The sequence below is a fragment of the Ammodytes marinus genome (assembly GCF_949987685.1).
Source record: "Ammodytes marinus genome assembly, chromosome: 10".
Taxonomy (NCBI): Eukaryota; Metazoa; Chordata; class Actinopteri; order Uranoscopiformes; family Ammodytidae; genus Ammodytes; species Ammodytes marinus.
In genome coordinates this window covers 14554665-14576577 of record NC_137214.1, presented here as the reverse complement: position 1 = coordinate 14576577, position 21913 = coordinate 14554665, and the positions used below count along the sequence as shown (strand labels likewise).

The following is a 21913-nucleotide window of genomic DNA, read 5'->3' as shown; positions in this document are numbered from 1 at the left end:
GATTTCAGTCATTTGCAATCAGGCTGTAGTAAATTGAAAATGTTTGTACTTTATCAGGGAAACAACCAAAAAACCAAACATAGTAGCCTGTGAATCTCAGTAACATTTACATTCATAAGTATGTGTAAGCTGCAGTTATTTTCTATTTTTCCAACACTTCAGGCGTGCCAGATAAAATATTTGAGATCCACAACTTTTCTTTCTTGCTAAAACTCTAAAGACGTATGTGCCTTGTTTTTTTTGCTACACTGATTACCTGTAGAAACCATGGTAAACAAAAAAAACAGTGATTTGTTATGATTTTATTGAACATAATGAAATAGTGGACAGACTAATATGCACACACTACCTATTATATGTTTATATCATTCCATTAGTCTCGTATTCATTAAAATACAAGAAAGGCCACTGGGGATGTGCAGACACAAAAATAATGAGGTAACACTAATTCATCAGAACAAGGCCATATTATCTTTTTAAATCTATAAACAGTATGCGATGAGAGGAAACAATTAGGGGTGAACACATATTGGTACAGTGGCAAATTTAAGGCGAGTCAAGGTTGTGGTTCTTCCTTCAGGATGAGCCAGTACATCATTTCAAAATAAATACAGAGCACTGGTCAACGGACATGTACCAAGGAATACAATTCAAAAGCTGCAGAATTAACATTCAATTAAAACCAAACATCTATTGCAGACTGCTTCTATTTTCCAGCTCACAGTTTTAAACTATATAAATGTGTCCGAGCTGAAAATACACCTGGATGTAAGCGGTTTCCTCACGAAATGCATAAATTGTAAGCGCTACATTTCAACTTGCTATTTATACGAATCACTTGAATCAAGTTACAACTTACACATGATAACAATATTTAACAGTAAAGCCAAACAATGATACATAAAGTCATCAGGATCAAATACATAGAGTAAAAAGGTGAATGAAGGTAAATCAAAAAGATGTTCCCAAAAAAAAACATCCTTCCAGTTTGTCCTTAGGATATAATTCACTGATTGTCATCATTTTTCGCAACCTGATTAAAGCCATTTTGTCCACCGGGTTGTGCAATGGTCCGCCCTGTGAGTGTGAGAGGAACAGTGTAACAAACAGGTACCAGCTGAGGCTTCAAGGCGGAAAAGTCATTTCCATCACACACATGATGGTACTTAAGTGAGCACATGGTCTGTGTTATATAACAACAATGAGTTACATATGGTGGGTACAGGAGAGTGACCCAGTCAAGAATGCAACAGGGCATGGATCTGTGTGTGCAATTGAACGACGGAGAGGGTGATGATAGAAAGAAAGAGAGTGAGTGAGTGGAAATGTGTGTTTTGCTACACAAGGCTCCCGGGCCAGGACACCACAGTCAGTGTGACTGTATTCTTCTGCAGCTTGAGCATGGGGATGAGTGAAGAGTTGTTCATTCCTACTGTGGTGGCGCCGTTCACCGCCACAATCTCATCACCGCACCTGGAGAGAGCCACAGCCCGTTAATGAGACACCTGATGAGTGAGTGATGACAGGATACAGTAGCTGACTGAGTCAAACTGGAGGGGTGGAGTTTACTTACTTGAGGCGTCCGTCAAAGTGAGCAGGCGTACCAGGCACGATGGTTTTGATGAAGAAAGGCTCCTGGCCGTGGCTCTCCTCGTAGCCCCCGACGATACTGAAGCCCCAGCTCTCGTTGTTGGTCTTCTGCAGGACAATGTCCCGGCACCAGTGCATGGAACTGGAACAACAAGGGGTAGAGTCAGAGCCAACTCTTTTGCCTCGTTTCCACCGAGTAGAGCGGGTCGGATCGGGTAGTTTGGCTTTTCATTTGCCAAAAGTTGGGTAGGGTACGGTTTAAGCGCACCTAACCGCTCTGAGCCGCTCCTAATCTCAGTACTCCTCCGTAGGGGTACTAGCCGCCTGAAAGGGTGCCTAAAAGGCGGAGCTACACACTGCCGTCATTTGATTGGTGGAAAGAATAATTTCCGCCATGTGTAGTCATCTCGGCAAGAGTGAAGATAGTCTTGTGTTTTGGCGAAAATGTGAGCACAGCTCTGTTTATTGTGTGGTGTTTTTCCTCGTCAATAAATTAATCAGTTGGTTACACTGTGTCCCATAGTCACGTAGCTGCCGCAGCCAGCACTGTTCGCTCACTGTCTCTATGAGTTGCGCCGAGCCGTCTCTGTGTGTTTACGCCATAGATAGTAGTAAATACACGCTCACAACAACACGGGGGAATAAATAAAGAAGCGGCTGGTTTGAATCATTTCCGCCGTGTGTAGTCACCTCGGCTAGAGTGAAGAGAGTTTTGGCGAAAATGTGAGCGCGGCACTGTTTATTGTGTGGTGTTTTTCCTCGTCATTAAATTAATCAGTTGCCTACACTGTGTCCCACTGCTACAATGTCACGTAGCTGCCGCAGCCAGCGCTGTTTGCTCACTGTCTCTATCAGTTGCACCGAGCCGTCTCTGTGCTCACAACAACACGGGGGGAATAAATAAAGAAGCGGCTGGTTTGACCAAGCAAAAACAAGAGACCACTGGCTTGACCACAGTTGTTCCACAGCCCGATAGTTTGACCCACATTCTGGCGGCGGCTATCGCAGTCCAGCCTAAACCCCGCCCTACCAGTAAGGGTAGGGTCGGCGATGGAAACAACACCGAGATTCTTAAAAGTGAGCTGTCCCGCTCTGAGCCGCTCCGATCCGACCCGCTCTACTCGGTGGAAACGAGGCATTTCAGACAAACACAAAATGGAATGGGACCGGAATTAGGAGTCAGCTATTTTGGAGAATGCTTGTTGTCAAGATTACTTTTTGACAAAATCAGTGAATATCTCCTCAGGATCTGGTACATGTACTGTACGTACTGTGTGCGCTGAAAAAGAATCCAGTGTTAATACACAGTTTACAGAGCCTAGGCTGTGTATTAACACCAATTTTTCTACGTACAGGTAGCAGACAGTGAGGAGATATTCACTGATTTTGACAACAAGCGTTCCTCCAGAATCACTGACTCCACCTTTAATTGTTGATAATGAAGGTGGCCCTACCTTGGTAATCCCAGCCATCGGGTCCACAGAGGTGTCCAGTAGAGGGTTTCGTCTCGTGGGTCGTCCAGAGGGTCCAGTTGGTCCATGTCCCCGGCCTCTGCATCCTCCTCCGAGTCCTCAGAGAGGGTCTGGATGACACGCAGCACCACCTGGGCCTGAGCCGTCTGAGCCTTCAGCACAGACACTGCCTCGTTGTAGGACAGCTGGGTCAGATCCACACCGTTGATGCTCAGCATGACGTCACCTGAGAAAGACAGATGATGTTGGGAACATCGACGGAGACATTTAAGTCTTTGCGTTCAGTATAAGGAATAGTTCATCATTTAAAATTTTATCCGGGCTGAACTTAGCTTTTTATTTTTTAAGATAACTTTTGGGCATTTTCCATGCTTTATTTGATGGTGCGAAGAGACAGAGTTGAAATGGAGCAGGGGCCTCCCCCTGCTCCATTCAACCAGGGAGGAATGACATACAGAGAACGACCACAGGTCGGATTCAAATCGGGTCTGCTGCGAGGAAGACTGAGCCTCATTGGGGGGGACGCTCTAACCACTACACCACGCACGCCCCCCAGTAGAGCGTGCACCAGGCCATAAGACATTTTTAAAGCTGTTTTAACATTAAATCCATAAGCGACCAGGGCCGTGTTTGTAAAGAACTCTTTCCACAGTGAAACACCTGAACAACTTCTTTGCCCCCTTTTAAGTAAGAGAGAAAAACGGCACAAATAAACAAAAAGCTGGCAAGGACTTGGAGGGACAGCCAGTATACCAAATTCTTATTGGTGTTGAGGACATTGTCTTACAAAATCCACATAACATAATGACGACACCTGTGCTGTATAATCGGCTGTATGGACATTTAAAATGTGAGCTTACAGAAAAAGTTACAGACAACAGAAAGTTAATGTCCTCTTCGGCCCCTGTGACTACTTTAGTTCACGCTCGATTTCCTCCTGCCCATGCTGTTTTAATGCAGCCAAATTCACAATATGAGTTGTTCTCATTCACAGATTTTTCACTTTTTGTTGTCAAACAACTGAGTAGGAAATAATGGTTACTTAATTACATAAACACTACACGTCCACCAACAGTGGCGTCATCTGAAATAATCAATACCAACACAGGTAAATGCCAGGATCTAATAAACAAACAAACAATAAACAATCTCTGCAGTGTATTTGGCTTGCTGGCATTTAAATAATCGATCGCAGGGAAAGCTTAACTTTATTGGCCCAGTGGCAAGCAGCCACAGGTTTACGTCATTTTACACACTCCTGAGGCCCTTTTGGAAAAGCTACATTTTCGGGGGAGAAACATAGCATTGTAGCCTGGACAGAGGGCTGGAAAGAGAAAGGGATGTGCTGACAGATGTAACCGGCTATAAAAGTGGACACACAATGTTTAGACACCTCTCACAGAGAAAGTCAGTGTCAAGTCTCTATTTTAGCACCACATCCTCTCTGTTTGAGTGTCTTGGAGCAACACATTGTATCCCTGAACAGAAGCAAGTGAAAAGAGAATTGCCCTTTTCCTATTCAGCCAATTGTCACATTGTAATAGATCTGGAAAATGTTTCCCGGGAAACAATTTTTTCTTGCTATTGCTCTGTGCAGTATATTCCTCCAAATATTCCCACATAAATACATTGCGTGATTCAAAGGTTGAATTGACTGAATCGAGCCCTCTATCTGACACACAGCACATGCATTTTCATTTAGCCACAAGTTTAGAGTTGGAATGATTAGTCGATTAATCAATTACTTGTGAGACAGAAAATTAATAATCATGAATAATAATTTTAAAGCAAAAATGACAAAGATTTGGTTCCAGCTTCTCAAATGAAGTTGATAAACATTTTAGGCATGTACGTGTCATATATCAGATGCTGCTCTGTACCTCTTTTGACGGTGCCTTCTCGGTGCAGACAGCCGACAGGCTGCACACTGGTTATGTAAACGGGCAGGCGGCTGCGACAGTCTCTACCCCCTGCAATGGTGATGCCCAGGGAGAGCCGAGGCTCCTTCTTCAGGCTCACAGTCTTCTCCTGGCTGGAAAACCCGCCTGGAGGATCCTATTGGAACAATGACACAACTGAATACCAAGCAGTGACAAACATGTTCATCAACATCACAGTGAGTATGCTGTGCTTTTTTAAATTAAGTGGGCCAAGTTCAGCAAACCACGTATAACAAATTCTCCATGAGAATGATTGTTTTATCTTATTTTGTTTGACATAACATGCATGCTGTGCAGCCAATTAACTCCAGCCTCTGCAGGATCCTTTGTCTTAATTGATTCCTCTCATGGAAAGACACGTAGAAACAAATGTGAAACATTTGAGATGGAGCTGAGAGGTAAGGGTAGAGCTAACGTGTGAGGATCAACGCTAAGCTCTCGTTGTGGAAAAAATGTGTGGAAAATGACGGCTTCAACCGGCCTCCTGGTTTCTCTCTGGAGTCTGTAAACCATGAGAAGGGAAGCTCGGGGGTAGTGGGGTCTCTTCCTCCCCCCAGCAGGGAACCCATCCCCCCCAGCAAGACGAAAAGGCTCCACTCTGCAGGCGAAAGCTAACTGTTACCAGCTTTGATCCTCTGCCACGCAAAGAAACAGCCAAAAAACAACAAGCCAGTGGCCCCGTAGCGGCAGAGTGAACAGCACCCCAGGCCTTTTGATCAGGACAGAGGGAGGCCCTGAAGAAGGGCTTTCATCTCCACTCACCGACGCAGGTGTCTGCTCTCAATGCTTCTCACCCCCAACTGGGGGGTTGCTATTCTTTCTACTGACAGTGTATGGTACAAGTGAGTGTGAGTGACAAAGGAGCCATCGTCACAATTACACTATGTAAACAGAAAACACGTAAAGTTTGTAAGATACTGCGACCAACATTGTGGTTGGTGGGGTAAAAGGAAGTAAGAACTCCAGCCACCAACAGCTGGCAAGGGCCAAAAAGGGCCCAGTGTGGATATAACGTGTATTTAAGAAGTGTAGTGTGGAATGCTCTGTGCTACCTTCATGTAGGTGGACCGGCGTTTAAAGTACTGTGGCTCAGGCCTCCTGGCTGCTCTGCTGTGTTGTCCTTCTCTGCTGCTTCCTCCTTCCTCGGGAGTCTCTGCAGCTCTCATCACCACAAAGTTCACACGCACCTCACTCGTCTAAATGAACACAGAACAAATGCAATTAATTTTTCATGTTCATTTAGGTAGTCTTGCATGCCCCCCCACCCCCGAGCAACCATACATCATTTATGTAGTAGGAAATTACATTCGAGGGGGTTTGTGCAATGAAAGTTCATGCACTCAGTTCATAATAAGTATCTGCACTTCTCATGTGTTACTTTTAACTGTTGGACAGACTGTTCTTTCTCTGTGCCTGATACAGAGGATAAAGACACCCTGACCTTACAAAGCAAGCTCTGTTCATTAACCGTAAATGTTATTTCACCAATGTTCTTGGGAGTTGCTGCTTTTATCTCTACACTGACACACAAAACTGAAACTGGTTGCATTCCACCCATGCTGCCCTTTATAATCTTCTGTTACTCAGTATTTCAGCTGATTGTAGCTGGGAAATTCCACCACAATTTTTGAAATGAACTCCAGAACCAATGAACCAATGAATCCGCTTTGAAGGAGGGAAATCAATCTTTAAAATAATGACATACTTTGAAAAATCTTCATTGATCTTGTACAGAAAGTGTAATTTGTAGTTAAAAATTTACAAAAACACATCTGTGGTCTTTTCAATTGACCTGTATGATCTGGGCAGCGCTCTCAGGCGTGCCATGCCTCAGGTCGTGTCCATTGATGGCCAGCACTTTGTCGTTGTTCCTCAGCTTTCCGTCTATGGCTGCCAAACCCCCGGACAGCAGGTCCAGGATGAAGACCCCTTTCTCGTCGCGGATGAGTTTGATGCCGAGCGGTTCGGTGCGCTGACTCTTCATCAGCATCACCTGCAGGACCGTGCCGGGGTTGTGAGTGGAGGTAGCGTTTCCGTGGGGCACGTGCAGGGGCTGGGACGCAGAGAGAGAAGCCACGGAATTTTCAGAGCGTGGTTCCCTCAATTTGAAACCTTTCTCCTGCATGACGGTGAGCCTGAGGAGGGAAGGCTGCCGCAGCACCGCGATGGCCCGGCCGTGGGGGACTGAAGCCAAACTGACATCGTTCACCTGTGAGACATGACCAATAAAAACAACACGTGGTGAAGTGGTGAAGCAGCCCGACACAAACAAACCAACAGTGCATGTGTTCTGCCACCACGATATAATGTTTTTTTGTTAAGCAGATAGGATATATGAACTACTTTTACTTTTCCAGCTAAATAAATGCGTTAAAATGTAGAACGATCAGAACCATAACCAATACTAGTAAGAAGGTATCTACTTTCTACTCTGAGTAATTACAACAACACTGTCAGTGCATCTACATGGACGTAAGCCTTAAGTGATCACGCATGGATTCCTTCTACTGTACGTCCAGGTTTTTTTCTCAGCAGAAGAATCAACTGAAACATTTCTTTGGCAGTTCTTGGGACTTTTCTGAGCTCCTGCGCCAGTGTGCGGAGGTGACACCAGTTTGTAAACGCTGCCATACTAAGAAATACAGAGAAGAGTTTTGTGGAGCTGATCGGCCTAATCAACTTTGTGCCAGCTCATATGGCAATGCCTTGAATGTATCCAACATTCATTTATATGAAAAAGTTACACACTATAGCTTTAACATAAGTACCTGTCAAATGTATAAAGTATTTATCTTACAAATCTAATGTGAATGTAGTCCTTAACAAAAATCAATGCATCGATTCGAGGGGAAAAGGAAGATTGAGTTTCAAGAATTTTGTGATGCACTCTTCACTCGACTTCACCATATCTATTTTCATCCACCAGCTTTCAAACAAAAGATCCCCCCCTTCTTCCAAAAAAAACTGCTGCTAATGTTTCACATCCTGAAGGCAGGTTGTTGGGCGGGTAAGTTCTTTGTTTCCTTTTCTATGTTGGGATTCCTTGACTTTAGTGGAAAAGGAGCATTTTGTCTATAAGCTCGGTTTACAGCGGCAACACATTCCAGAGTACCGGAGGGTAGAAATCCAAGGAGGAGGACATTGTTGGAAGAAAGGAAACCACAACTTATTTTAATCAATGTCATATTCTGCACTTTTGTTCTCCTCTGTGGAGAACTTCCACGCAAAAGTATTACTCTAAGTTATACACTAAACAGTGGTCATAAGGAGCTGGGATTAGTTGTGTACAAAGAAAAATGAATCAACTACTATTTTGATTAACAATTAATAGTTTAAGTCATTTTTCAAGTGTTCACACTAAATATTTGGTGAGTCCATGTTCTCACACTCCGGTTCTTATAAGATTTTAGAAGTGTCAAGACTCGGACTAGCCTGGTTCTACCAGACCATCGTACTTTATTTCATTTGTACAGAAGGTCTGGAATCGCTAAATTGACAAACGTTAACTCACTTGAAGGCGGGTGTCTGTTGAAGTTTAAAACTATTGGATCTGCCCAGTGCCACTCTGGATCTGCCAACCAATCGCATATAGTTTGGTCGTGACGTATGTCATATATGCCGGCTTCTGACTACAATTGAAACTCAACGTAATTGTTTTCAGCCACTCCCTCTGTTCGCTGATTGGACAGCCAAAAATCTGGCTGAGAAAACCCGCGAATACACCGCGGACCCAGACTGACTACTGAAGGTAAATTAAAATTGGAAGTGGAAGTAGGTAGGTGGGCGGTGCCAGGCTAGACTTGGACAGTTCTTCATACAAAACAGACATTTGACGATGTCACATTGATCGGTATTTCTCGCTGTATTCTGACATTTTACAAAAAGCTCTCAAATGATTCATAAAGAAATATTCATCTGTAATAAAAATAACCATTACACGCCATGATGAGTGCAACCATAATTTACTACCACTAGTAGAAAACGTTTCACCTTGTTTCATAATAACTCATATAATATTTATATATAGTGGTTATGTCACGCTTTCAAAAGGTAAATTATTGATACCTCATGTGTGACAGTTGAATCACAAAATAATAAGGCGGTAAGTCAATCAGTGACGTTCAGTCACATATTTTGCTTGGGAACATAAACCACGCCTTGTTGTTACCTTGAAGCTAAAAACTTGTTCATCTTGAAAAACTACTTTCCCTGCTGCACAGCACCTTGTTTACAATACCACCAGGATGAACCACAGGCTGTTGTTTATGCTAAAATATGCTGAACCCACACTGTGTCACGCTGTGCCACCAGGATATTTCTGAATCCCCATGGCAAGTTGAGAGGAGTAACTTGACATTATGGGCTACAGTCAAGCAGCACTTTTTCCTCATTTAGTTTATGAGTTTCTCTCACCTCTAGGATATGGTCGCCCGGGGCCAGTCTGCCATCGCGCGCTGCTAGCGAGTCCCTGACTATTTCCTGGATGACAATGTTCCCCAGCGGTGTGTCTTTCCCCCCCACGATGCGAAGGCCCAGCTCCTCCTCCGGGTTTTCTCTGAACAGCTCCACCACGTTGGCCTCGGCAACCAGACTGGAGCGCAGGGGGGTGTTGTCTGGAGGGAAGGAGAACATAAACAACCGAGTGGAATAAATATGGCAGTATCTTCTTTTAAATGCTTTTATAACGGTACCGCTCCTCAGCTGTGGTGGCTGAGCGACACCATAACAAGACACACACAGTATGTGGCAATAAAGCTGAAATATCTCAAACTAGCCCATCTTTCCTATCACAAGTTACACTGTATTCTCAAAGGTGATGAGCTAAAATCTGGGAATGCAAACAGCACTATGAAACAGCATGGAGCTGATGTTAAATCGACATTTAATGATTATTATGTGTAAATAAGTGAAGAGGCCTCTTTGTTAAATATATCCCTCACAGATATCACTGTGTCAATATGAAACCAGCTTCTGAACTTCAGGTGTCATTAGTTGTTTTGTTTTTTCAGTAAGCAGTTAAACATAACAAAGATATTCAACATGGTGAAGTATTTTAGGATTGATCTGTGAGTACACACAGGCCAGACAAGTATTAACATGCAATAGCTTACCTTTCAACAGGGCTATCAATCTTTAGTCCGACAAGCACTACAAAGGCATGGTTTCAGCTGAGTGCCGGGATATTAAAACCTGAATGAGTCTACATGCAGACACGTTTAAAACATAAAAAAAAAAATACCAAACTTATTTGTAAAAATGTAAGCTTATTTTAATTCACTAAGGTCCGTACAGCTTTTAAGAGCATCCAAGAGTTATCTAATAAATAAAAAATATATAATTTAAGTTATTATTACACAGCAAACTTTTTCTGTAAACACTGAATACCAGTTAGTTGCCTGGCAACTATGTTGGAAGTCCAGTTGCCTGGCAACTATGTTGCCAGGCAACTGGACTTCGGTGCATGTAGAGGACTTCTAGCTGCTTTAAACTTGCAGTGTGTAGAATTTTGGGTTTTATTTCCTAGCAGATTTTGTAGAAAGTAATTATAATATCCATAAGTACATTTAATTTAGTGCATAATAGCTGAATTTTTTTTTTTTAATTATTATTTTTTCCCTTAGAAGGGGTCTCATATATGTCCATATTTCTGCATATTTTGGACCAAGGCCTAGTGCAGCCATCTTGAAAGTGTCATAGTTGGAATGTCATCAGGTGCATTGTTTAAAATTTAGAATTGTTCTTGTCCTTGAAGGCCACTGTAGCTTCTCTTATTATTCGAAAGGGTTGGGGTTACCCAGGGAGTGTTGCATTCTAGAACTTTGTAGAACTTTCTTGATGATGTCATATTACACACTGCATCTTTAAGGGTTTTCACAAATGGTGAGACTGTCTGGTTAAAACATCTGTGAGCTGGTACATGTTGCTACGACTTAGTTGATGATTCACCTGTGACGGATCAAGAATTAAAAGCTTGAGGCTAAAAACATCAGCATTTCCCGTCTGCGTGTTATGACGTCTTGACACGGGGATTGAAGATTTCCTGCAAATTCCCTCTAGCAAGGAAACATCCCATCAGCCTAGAAGCTTCTAATAAACTTGAGACAAACCCCACTCTGTTGCAAAACAAGTGGTGATTTTAATTTAATGTTTGTGTGTACGTCGTGGGTGCAAGGAAAAACAGAGAAGTCACGGTACTTGCGCTAAGTTGTTTGTACAGAAAACAAGACTTACTGGCAGTGAACTAGCTAATATAATGGTGGCTGTTGAGTGTGATAATGAAATGACTCCATACCATCCTCACTTTCTTCATAGGCAGGATTAATCAGCCCAGGCTCAGGCTGGTTGGGATTTCGGGAAGGCGTTGTTGAATGTTTAGCATCATCAGACGTCTCCCCGTCACCCTTGCGTCCCTTTAGCTCATTCCACGAGGGCCTCTTCCTCTTCTCTGCTTCCTCCCTAAGTCTTCTAAAAACAGGACATCTGAGGAAACATGAGAAGATGGAGGGAATAAGTGAAGAGAAAGATATGGCTGAGGATTGACCAGTCATTTTACTCTTTTAGAAACAACCCATATGAATATCAGTCTTTATGATGAAATGGAAAGGTGTGTTCAAGGGGAGAGGAGAGTGTATTAAAATGTGGAGTCAGCGTTTGTGTAAAACGCTGGTTGTCAAAAACACTTTTTTGTTAAAATCAGTGAATATCTCCTCCCGATCCGCTACTTGTCCGTTCTGTGTGTGCACTGAAAATAGAATACACAGCCTAGGCTCTGTAAACAGGCATGTTGCTAGCTAAGGTGGGGCCCTTTTGTTTGCATAACCTTTGTTTACATACCAGTTTACAGAGCCTAGGCTGTGTATTAACTCCAGATTTTTTCTTCAACCCGCACATGGACAGGTAGCGGATCGTGAGGAGATATTCACTGATTTTGACAAAAAGTGATTTTGACAACAAGCGTTCTCCAGAATCGCTGACTCGACTCCACCTTAAATGCTCAGGATTTAAGAGAAGAAGCCCTATGCAGATGAGTAGACAATTTCACTGCATTGCAGGGTGTGGAAGGTTGAGTCTGATTAAGTCAGTCAGAGTGCTGGGACTGCTGCTTGTTCCACTATGCCTGAACTTTGTCTCCTCGTTGTATGCTGAGAGCGGCTGTAGCAACACACAGCCTGCTGCCACCCACAACTGACTGCGTCATGGCCGGCCACCAGGATGATAAGCGCCAAGCTGGCCATGTGAAAAACAAAACGACTGGCAGGCTGCACCTCATCTTGAGCTCAATAATTACAAGTTTGAGTATTCATAGAACTACCGGGAATAAACAGTACAGCTTCAAAGAGGGCAAACACATTATTTGTAGAGTAGAAACAAACTATTTTGATGACTGTTATTTACATACTTGAGAATTAGTCCAAATTCCTCTCTCATGACTTAACAAACATCAAACCATATGTTTACCTTCAAATGGAGATGCAAACATGAAGAGAGTATGTGGGTACAAGACATTTGCCTCAAAATGTAATGCGATCCACTTCAAGAAATAGTTGAAATAGTTTTTGAGAAATAGGTCTAAATACGAAGATACAAGCCAGGCGCAGTGTGTCATTTTTACCCAGCAATTTATTTTACGGCTTAAACAAACAAGATGTAAAGTATTGAGTAATCTCTAAAAGGTGCAGATAGGTGGACTTTGTACCTTCAACAAAGCCAAACAAAGGTAGCCGTTCCCCTGTGCCTTCAGTTGTTATGTCAAGCTATGCTCACTGACTTCTGGCTGTAGCTACACCTTAAAAGACACAGAGTGGTATGTCAATATTTTCATCTAACTCCCGAAAACAAAGTGTATTTCCAAAAATTTCAAAGTATTTTTTTAATGACACAATGTGACATGACGTGCCAATAGGATGTGTGTTCAGTGGATAGTAGGAAGGCTCTGTTCAAAACGTCAGAGACACACACTGTATCATCACCACTAGAGTAAGATGCAATTCAGTCAGGGAGGAAAATGTAACTGTCATGTTTTCATTATGCACTGTTCCCTTGCTATAAACGATTATACTGTGCTCGACCATGTGATACTACTCACTGTAGTGTGAAACTCTTTAGATAAAATCACAGGTTTTCCCCCATATGACTAACATGCCTCCATTTGAACTTGTGCCTGGCTTGGACCTTACATCCCAAAGCCTCCCTCTGCCTCTCAACAACCTAATGATTGCCTTTCACTCTCTCACATCATTCAAGCATTTCCTGTATGAAACCATCTGTGGTTGGCAAAAACATCTGTATTGTCCTGTGTTTGGCATGTCCCTGCTGCAGGGTTAATAACAGGACTCTTCGTCTTAAGGCAAGGTTTGGCTCAGACTGTGATGTAACTTCTCTACAGTTAGTTAACTATTACCAGAGGTAACTGCAGGGTCAAAAAGTATTATTTGCAAAACCATACAGTATGACATTTACGGAAGAGTATTAGCGTCACAGGAGAGACAAAAAAACTTCATCAGAATATAGTGGACATACAATTTTGTGAATAAAGAAGAAATACATGAAGAGACAGTTCGAGACTGTGGTAAATCTAGAAAGATGTTGACAGATTCGAACTTCCAGAATCAATAACTCATAAGTAAAAAGTTATTAAAACACAAACGATGCATCTTTGCTAATGTCATAAAGGCAGACACTGGGCTAAAAAACTATTTTTTGCAAAAACGACACTCCCTCTAAGTTAAACAAATAATATATTGCTCTCTGTTCAGCGGGCTGAAAGACCTGAGTGACGTCCAGAAAGTGCAACACGGAAGCAAAAATATTTTATACCTTCACTATTATACAGTGCAGTGCATTTATGAGTAGCGCTTAGAGGATGTCTCATTTTGATAAACATTGGGTGGTAGCAAAGATGCATTGTTTATATTTCAATAACGTTTTGCTATGACTTAATAAATCCGGGAAGTTCGAATCTGTCAATAACTTTCCAGCTTTACCACAGTCTGTTACTGCAGAGTTTTTTTTTACATTGTATTTTGTCTTTATTCACAAAATTGTATGTAAAAACATTCTATTTTTCCCCCTCTCATGTGGCCCTTATACTCTTCAGAGCTTTATGGAGTGACAAAAAGTATTGTTTGTAATAGCATACACTGCACTACATAGTATGGCGATTTCGTGAATACATATTTTTGGGGTATTCCCCTCTCAAAATAACAAACTGTGACCAATCATTTGAGCCACATAAATGCTTAACAACACCTACTGAGACTGTCATGACCTGTTTGGCCCACCATCCTCCACACAGTCTTACCTGTTGTGCAGGTGAGGTTGCAGTTCACAGCGCTGCATCTGCTGCTGACACTCCTCGCTGTGGGGGCACATGACAGTCAGCTTGTCCAGCAGGTTCCTGACCAGCAGGCTGGAGGGACGGCATTGGTGCAGCTGCAGCCGCTGGCGGTCCACGGGGCAGAAGTCCCGCTTTTTCAAGAAGTTGCTCAGACAGTGAAAGCAATACGTGTGTCCACAAGGGGTGTCCATAGGTCTGAGGAGGGGCTGCAGGCAGATGTGGCAAACCAGTTCATCGTCCACGTCATCCTGGTACTCGTACAGGTGGCTCTCCTGGCCTTCGTGCTGCTGGCCGCACTCCTTACACACCCGCGCCCACGACAGACCCGCAGCGCTACTGCCGCCGCCGACCACTTTGGTTTCTGTTGCTGTAGCCATTTGGCTGAGGTAGCTCAGTCCAAACTTCTATTGTCTCTGGAACTTCTGTGTCCTCTTATCTCCTTTAAAAACGATGTATTGCCTTATTTCATGAGTCTACGTCTGCATCTCCAAAGCCAAATCCATTCAAACTTGTGAAAATTATCCAGAGTAAAAAAAAATGTTTTATCCCCGTGTCCTCATTTTGATTTTCTGTTGAGAGAGAAAACACAAGTTAGGTCTACTGCAGAAGTTGGGGACTATATTTCCTACTCATACCGGCCAACTCCACAGCAGGAAATGACAAATCCAGAGCAGCAGCAGCAATATAGCAGCAAGCCACAGCTGCTTCCTCTCAGCTAGTTTCCTGAGGGACAAAAGGAATTCCCATCTCAGCTAAAAGTCAGCGTGCTCCACGTTGAAAAAGGACTAAACTCTGTGAAATGAGGCGAGAGAAAATGGACTCAAGTCAAAGCCCTGGTAATGGCGAGGAACAAAGGCATGGCACTACACAAGAGTAAGAATTTTGAATGAAGTGGTCAGAACTACAACCCCCATCACTAATGATCCCCGTGCACCATATCGGCAGTGGTCTCTCCATCCCTTTGTGCAGCTCCTAATCTCCTTTAATTCCTTCTCATGAGGAGAGTGCTGATTAGGGAACACATTCTTCGGATAGAAACTTTTAGTCACTTACTCCACATATGAACAAATATATAAATTAAACTGACATATCCCAACTGACACCAAAAAGTTAAATGTTTTCAAATCTTTACAAGTTACTAATACTGAAATACCACCTTAACTATGTCATAAGAAAACAACAGGAGTAAAGGAAAAGTATCTCTTGCACATTACCAAGTATGAAAAAGAAAAAAGAATATACACCAAAATTAATTCCCAACCTTCAGTTCCCGTCCTTTTCATGACCCTAGCCTAGGTTTGTCAGACACAAAAACACAGTTTTACCTATCAGTGTTATTGCTTTGGAGCGACTCACCCGAGATGATATCTATGTTGTCCAGAGCCCAGTAGATGCTGCACGCAAACACGACACACTAATCTAGCAGCTGCCTGAAGCCTGAATGAAACCAGAGCCCTGCCTCTCCGGCAGCACGCCGTCAGAATAATGTGTGTGTGTGTGTGTGTGTGTGTGTGTGTGTGTGTGTTGTCACATATTTTTGTGCATGAGCATTGGATGTGTATGAGCTGCACCGGTGCAAGGAATGCAGAGAGGAATTGGTGAAACAAGGCAGAGTTAGAGAAAGTGTTTTTTAAGCCTCTGTCAATGCCAGTGAATGTGTGTGTGTGTGTGTGTTTGGGGTGAGGGGGGGGCTCAGACTGCTGATGTTGCACGACTACAAGTAAAGTACTCTCCGTAACTGAATGACTGACTGAAAACACACAGGACCTATTACGAATATTTGTACACACATCTCTCACCACATACAGACACAGCGGCTGAGGTCACACAGGCCTTCTTTCTCTCTTGGTACAAGTGATACCTAGTCCTGTAATGGATAGGCGTCATGGATCCTCTAGCACAGGGGAGGGAAGCACAGTAGAAACAAGGCTGTGCTCCAGTTATTTGGAAATCACATGACCTGCTGCAAGAATGCCAAACAACAGATAAACGATACAATACACTTGCATTAAATACACCGCTTGCTGCCCAGTGCAACGGCTGCACATGGATTTCTAAAGCGTTTTGCAGTTTCACTCGAATCCAAATGGTGTATGATTAGATTTTGTGATAAAAGGGAGGTGCATTTGCTAACCCACAGCCGGCCACAGAGAGCAACCCTTAGGTTTTCAGCGAGGATGCACTATGCTGTCATTAGCGCAGTGGTCAACTACACAGGAAGACATGTAGCGACCCTGCAGAGCCTCCTGATGATTGTGTCTGAAGGTGGTGAGGTCTCTGACTATCCATCACTGTCTGCTATTACCAAACTGACACAGCAGTAGATCTCTGGGTTTCTCAAGGATACAGCTCCACATTATTAAAAAGGTAGCCTTCTCGTATTTCTCGGGATCCTCCATGAAAAAGATATGTAATATACCAAGTCAAATCATACTGGTGCAGTGCAACAAATCAGTCCACAAATCAATGAAAAATGTAACAGATATTTCATTTTTAGGTAAGCATCTATATACAAAAAAAACACATTTCGGCTTGCCCCCTTTGCTACAGTACAATGCTGACTTCTGCCACAGCGACGTCTCTCCTAAACTCATTAAAAATGACTGCAATATGACAGCCATCTCCTTAAGGTAACAGACTTACTGTTCATAAATACCTCATACAACCCCAATTCAAAAATACTGAACTATCCCTGTAAACTTAATCCCAAAGAAAAGTACAGGATTCCACCGCTTAAAGTAACATTTAGTCAAGTTTAAGTCTATGTTTATGAAATTAGCACAACAAGAATATTTTACAATAGATGAGGTTAAAATATTTATGTAACAGGTTTAGAGCCAAGCAATGCAAAAATATCTGCTAAACACAACCAACCTTTTTAATGAGGGGGAACCCTTATCCCAACCGAACGCCTTGTAATCATGTGACGGTCTAAGCTTTGGGGGGGAAACGTCTGCTACCCTACGCGGTGTCCTCCGAGTCTGCCAGAGGATTACCCGAAGTGGCGTTTCCCTCCAAGCTGAGCCGAGTCACTCGCTTTGATGCTCGGTGCGAGTGAGTCACATGCGCCGCCACACCCTCGGTGAACACAGGTGAGGCCAACGATAGACAAATCTTTTCTCCAGTCCATGACACAGGAGGAGGTGTGTCATCATCATGTCTACATTTTTTGCCTTACTATGCCAATGGCTGGTTTAAGTAGCAATGGAAAATACACATGAATGCTGAAACACTTGCAATGGAAACAATCAAATTGCTACCAAGAGGTGAATGACTCTTTATTTATGTCTGTCCATGAATGACATAATAAGTGAAAAGCTCCAATGTCTACACACCCACTCCAGTACTCATCACTATACACTTGCATGGATATTTTCTCTGTGACACTGTGTATTGTTTCCTTAGGACGTTGAGATTAAATCTATTTTGAGCAGTGTTTGGATATTGTATAAGCGCTATGGCAACAACTTACAAAGTCCTGCTGCTTTAAATACAATGAGCAATATTTGCATTGCAACAAAAACCATTTGCGTGACATGAAAACCTTCATTGCCCAAAGGGTTTTCCACTCCAACTTCAATCCTGGACTGTGCATTCAGTCACACAGTTTGATTTTCAGCCTCACTGCAGAGATTCCCATGTGATGTCCCATTATACCAGTGTATTATAGAAGCCTGCCACTATACAACAGCGTGCCACCGCACACATCAAACAAACATGGCATTGGCTTATCATCAGCCAAGGATGTTGCCTGTCTCTTCAGTACGAAGGGTAAAGGTAAACAGTAGATTCGTAATCAAAAGCCTTCCCATACTCACTGAATCAAAAAATGTAAGCAGAGATGATATCACTCAATGGATGATTGACTTGACTGTACTCAATAGCCCCTTTTACACAGCCAGTGAAAGCCGGGAATATGCCGGCCTTTCGGCCCTCCCCCCAGCTGTGTAAATGCGACAGTTGCGGAACGAGGGAAGAAAGGTGCGAGTGATCGTTCCGGGAATTTTACTACCTCGGGGGGTAGTAAGATTCCCGACACGATCAGTTCCGCCTCTCTGTTTAAATGCTCCAGCTTGTTGTTGCGGAACTGGGGGGCGTTTGACGTTCCATAGTCTACGTTCTAAACATGCGACCATGTTAGCAGTTGAAGGACGTGTGTTTAACATTAACCACGGCGGCCTGATGTCCCGTAAAAATCACCAAATAAAAGGAACGGTGTATAATCTATCTGATCATAAGGTCCGTTGCTCAATCCAAACCCCCGCGCTTCATTTTGCAGAGTGTATGAGTCTATTTCTGCCCAGGAGAAGTTGTACAATGGAAAGCTAGGCTAGGCTAAGTAAGGGATAAAGTATAGCGAACGGGTCACTTGCTAGAAATAAAGACCGACAAGCTGAAGCAGGAGCCCGACGCGCAGCGGAGGGCTCTTGTTCAGCTTGAAGGTCGACCTAGTAACGGGGGAATAGTCTGCTCGCCCCGCTAGACTGTCTGCTTCAGCTGACTGAAGGCTCCGGCTCAGCTGTTAGCCACAGAGCTACTGTTTTGCTAACACATTCCGCCGCCGCTATTATTATCCTAAGTCTGAGCGTATATCCACACTTTATTTCTGTCTACAGTAACGTGACTTCACACACTGTGTGTATGTCTGATTAGCAGATCGCTGCCCTCACAAAGAGACTCGCTCACAACCAACCTGTCTCACACACACACACACACACACACACACACACACACACACACACACACACACACACAGAGGTGAAGCGGTCGGATTGATTTAGTCAGTTTGGTTAACTGTCCCAGTGATGTTGGACTCAGCGCGTAGCGAGATCAACTGGCACATCGTGGGGACAGTAAAATACGGCCCTCTTACTTCAAGCTCCAGCACTTCTGCTCTCAATTCACCGGCCATTGTTGTTGTTGTAAAGCAGCTGACCGGCGCGGCGCTAAATGTTTACGTCACACCTGACGCTGTTTACAAGCACCTCTTTCATTCCGGAGCGCTGTGTAAAAGGGACTACTGATGCGCCAGCAGGCCGGCGTTGCTTGGTTCTGTGTAAATAACACAGAAGCAAGCAAAGCCGGCATATTGGAGTGATGTTGTTCCGTCAATATGCCGCAATCTCTGTGTAAAAGGGGCTAATAGGTGTCAGCGATTCTGGGGAACGCTTGTTGTCAAAATCAGTGAATATCTCCTCACGATCCACTACCTGTTCTGTGTTTGCACCAAAGGGGAAAATCCAGTGTGACACAGCCTAGGCTCTGTAAACGAGCATGTTGTTAGCTACAGTCAGTGGCCTTTCTTTGTTTTCATACCAGTTTACAGAGCATAGGCTGTGTATTGAAAAAATATAAAATGTTGGACAGGTAGCAGATCGTGAGGAGTTATTCACTGATTTTGACAAAAAGTGATTTTGACTACAAGTATTCTCCAGAATTACTGACTCCACCTTTGAAGGACTGCAGTAGTATAGCCTATGAGAGGTTGGGATCTGGACGTTCGAAACATGGTGATCTTCATACAGTCTCACGTTGACAGTTATATTTTCATACCTTTGTTCACAACAAATCAGTTTATGATTTTCTACTCTGTTCTGCTGCAGACGTGGCATAAAACACTGGGATATTTTGGTCGAACAGGAGTATAAAAGTAGCTCTCTTGAAGAATAGTCTTTGAAGAATAGTCTTTGAAGTAAAGGCAGAGCTGCAAATAATGATCACACTGAACTAGGCCAGTTTTAGCATCTGTGCCACTTTGCATCTGGAAGGGGGGGTGAAAAAGTAGTCAAACCCTTTACGTATAGGCAAAAGTCAAAGAACTCAAAATGTAGAATGGCTTCATTATCATAAATAATATGATTAATGAAGGACTAATATGTAAACAGTGTTTTAATGTTGAACTCCTGTATAGTGTCGGGAAATAGCCTTTAAATTATAGCGATGCATTAAATGTGATAAACGATAAATGGTTTTAGAAAGAGTTTTTGTAAAACCATTATCAGCAAAGTAACCATACCAGTAATTTAAGTTTATTATGAACTGTAATAATTCACTTGTGGTGGACTCCATAAAGTACCATTAAATGAAAGTAAAATACAATCAAAATTGTACTTGAAGGTGGAGTCAGCGATTCTGGAGAATGCTTGTTGTCAAAATCTCTTTATCATTTCAAAATCAATATATCCTCATGATATGCTACCTGTAGTGCCTAGCTTCTGTAAACTGGCATGTAAACAAAAGGTATTTAAACAAAGTGGGCCCACTGTAGCAACATTGCCCATTTACAGAGGCTAGGCTATGTATTAACACTGGATTATTTTTTTCCCAGCGCACACACACAGGACTGGTAGGGAATCGTTTGGAGATATTCACTGATTTTGACAAAAAAAAATAGACAACAATCATTCTCCAGACTGGCTGACTCCACCTTTAAGTAGGCCTAGCATTTGAAAATTAATAAAGGCTATACATAGGTCCATGGTAGAAACCAGAATAGGCGATCTGCTCTACATAGAGGGACCATTTCTACATAATTATAAAAGCTACTCAACAGTAACAAGGGCAAATGTAATCAGTTGTTTCTGCCCCTGCCTGGATGTGTGTGTTGTCAATGGGACCATAAATAACTCACTGCCCCCACCTCTTGTCAGTCCACGGCTGTTAGTTTGGTCCTAATCACTACACCGACGTGACAGATCCAAATGACAGAAGAGGTAATAAAGTTAGCCATCGTAGAGGTACCAGTGGTGGGCTTGACGGTAACAATACGGAGGCTACACTGACAAGGCTTCACCTTCAGTCACACAACATGCGTGGCAACGCGCTAACAGCTACACACCTTCAGCACGGTGGGAACAGGGGGAAAAAACTCACTTCTTGTTAGACTGGTGACCGCGTGCCCCGATACACGTTAATACCACTGAACACAGGCTTTGTGCCGCCTTAAAAGTCCCACACACCGCTCAGTTGCATGTCTGGTGACATAGAGGAGCAGAATGTGTCTCTAAGCGGAGACCGAAACTCGCCTTACCTGTGTGAAGGTTGTTTTCCGGAAGCAGCTAACGTGTCGCTAGCTAAAACAAAGAGGTTTCCGTCTCTTCTGAAGGGATAATTTAAAAGCAAAGCAAATACAGGACAGCATGTAGGCTACGCCGCCGACGTTCCCTTACATTTTCTCTTCTCTCCTTTCTGTTTTCCGTTTTACCGCATTGCTGTTGCTGGGTTAGGTGTAGCTCGTCCCAGGTGTAGCTCGTCCTACAGGCGGAGGCTGGGCGACTTTCCCAGTTTCGATGCGAAACATACTTGTGCGCCCAAAGACGTTCAGCACAGGAAGGAGAAGCATGCAGGTGCATACAGCAGTCACTGCACTGCACTGCTCGCCTCTGCCCTGCTCTGTATGCATTATGCATTAATTCACTGGAGCCATTCTCGGTCACTTGTGACTACGAAATAGCTACTAACTGGACATCTATCTTGCATGTACAATGGTCCATAAAAACAGTAGGCTATGACATAATTGGATATTATAGCCTAATTTTTTTTTTTTTACTGTAGGCTATTATATAGTTCAAGTT

At 43.1% G+C, this 21913-nt stretch overlaps 1 protein-coding gene across 2 annotated transcripts; it reads right to left on the bottom strand.

The window, feature by feature from the left end:
* Positions 1-297: 297 nt before the first annotated feature.
* Positions 298-21599, bottom strand: lnx2b (ligand of numb-protein X 2b). 2 transcript variants are annotated; one of them, XM_080035872.1, is made up of 10 exons: positions 21370-21599; positions 14304-14908; positions 11295-11482; positions 9416-9615; positions 6795-7211; positions 6055-6198; positions 4943-5117; positions 3045-3288; positions 1574-1732; positions 298-1473 (listed from the first exon to the last, which is right to left on the bottom strand). In XM_080035872.1, the coding sequence occupies exons 2-10, from the start codon at positions 14714-14716 to the stop codon at positions 1338-1340; spliced, it is 2076 nt and encodes a 691-aa protein (XP_079891998.1). In that variant the 5' UTR covers positions 14717-14908; positions 21370-21599; the 3' UTR covers positions 298-1337. The 2 variants fall into 2 exon arrangements, with proteins under 2 accessions (XP_079891998.1, XP_079891999.1); XM_080035873.1 differs by lacking the exon at positions 21370-21599 and adding an exon at positions 17214-17296.
* Between the last annotated feature and the right edge of the window lie 314 nt (positions 21600-21913).

Bases quoted from the DNA above. Each gene is read 5' to 3' on its own strand.
- lnx2b (XM_080035872.1), bottom strand. From the start codon at position 14,716: ATGGCTACAGCAACAGAAACCAAAGTGGTCGGCGGCGGCAGTAGCGCT. The intron at 3,289-4,942 runs GTACAGAGCAGC...TGTCTTTCTCAG, and splicing joins AGAAGGCACCGTCAAAAGAG to GTGACGTCATGCTGAGCATC. The intron at 1,733-3,044 runs GTAGGGCCACCT...TTGTTGTTCCAG, and splicing joins CGATGGCTGGGATTACCAAG to TTCCATGCACTGGTGCCGGG.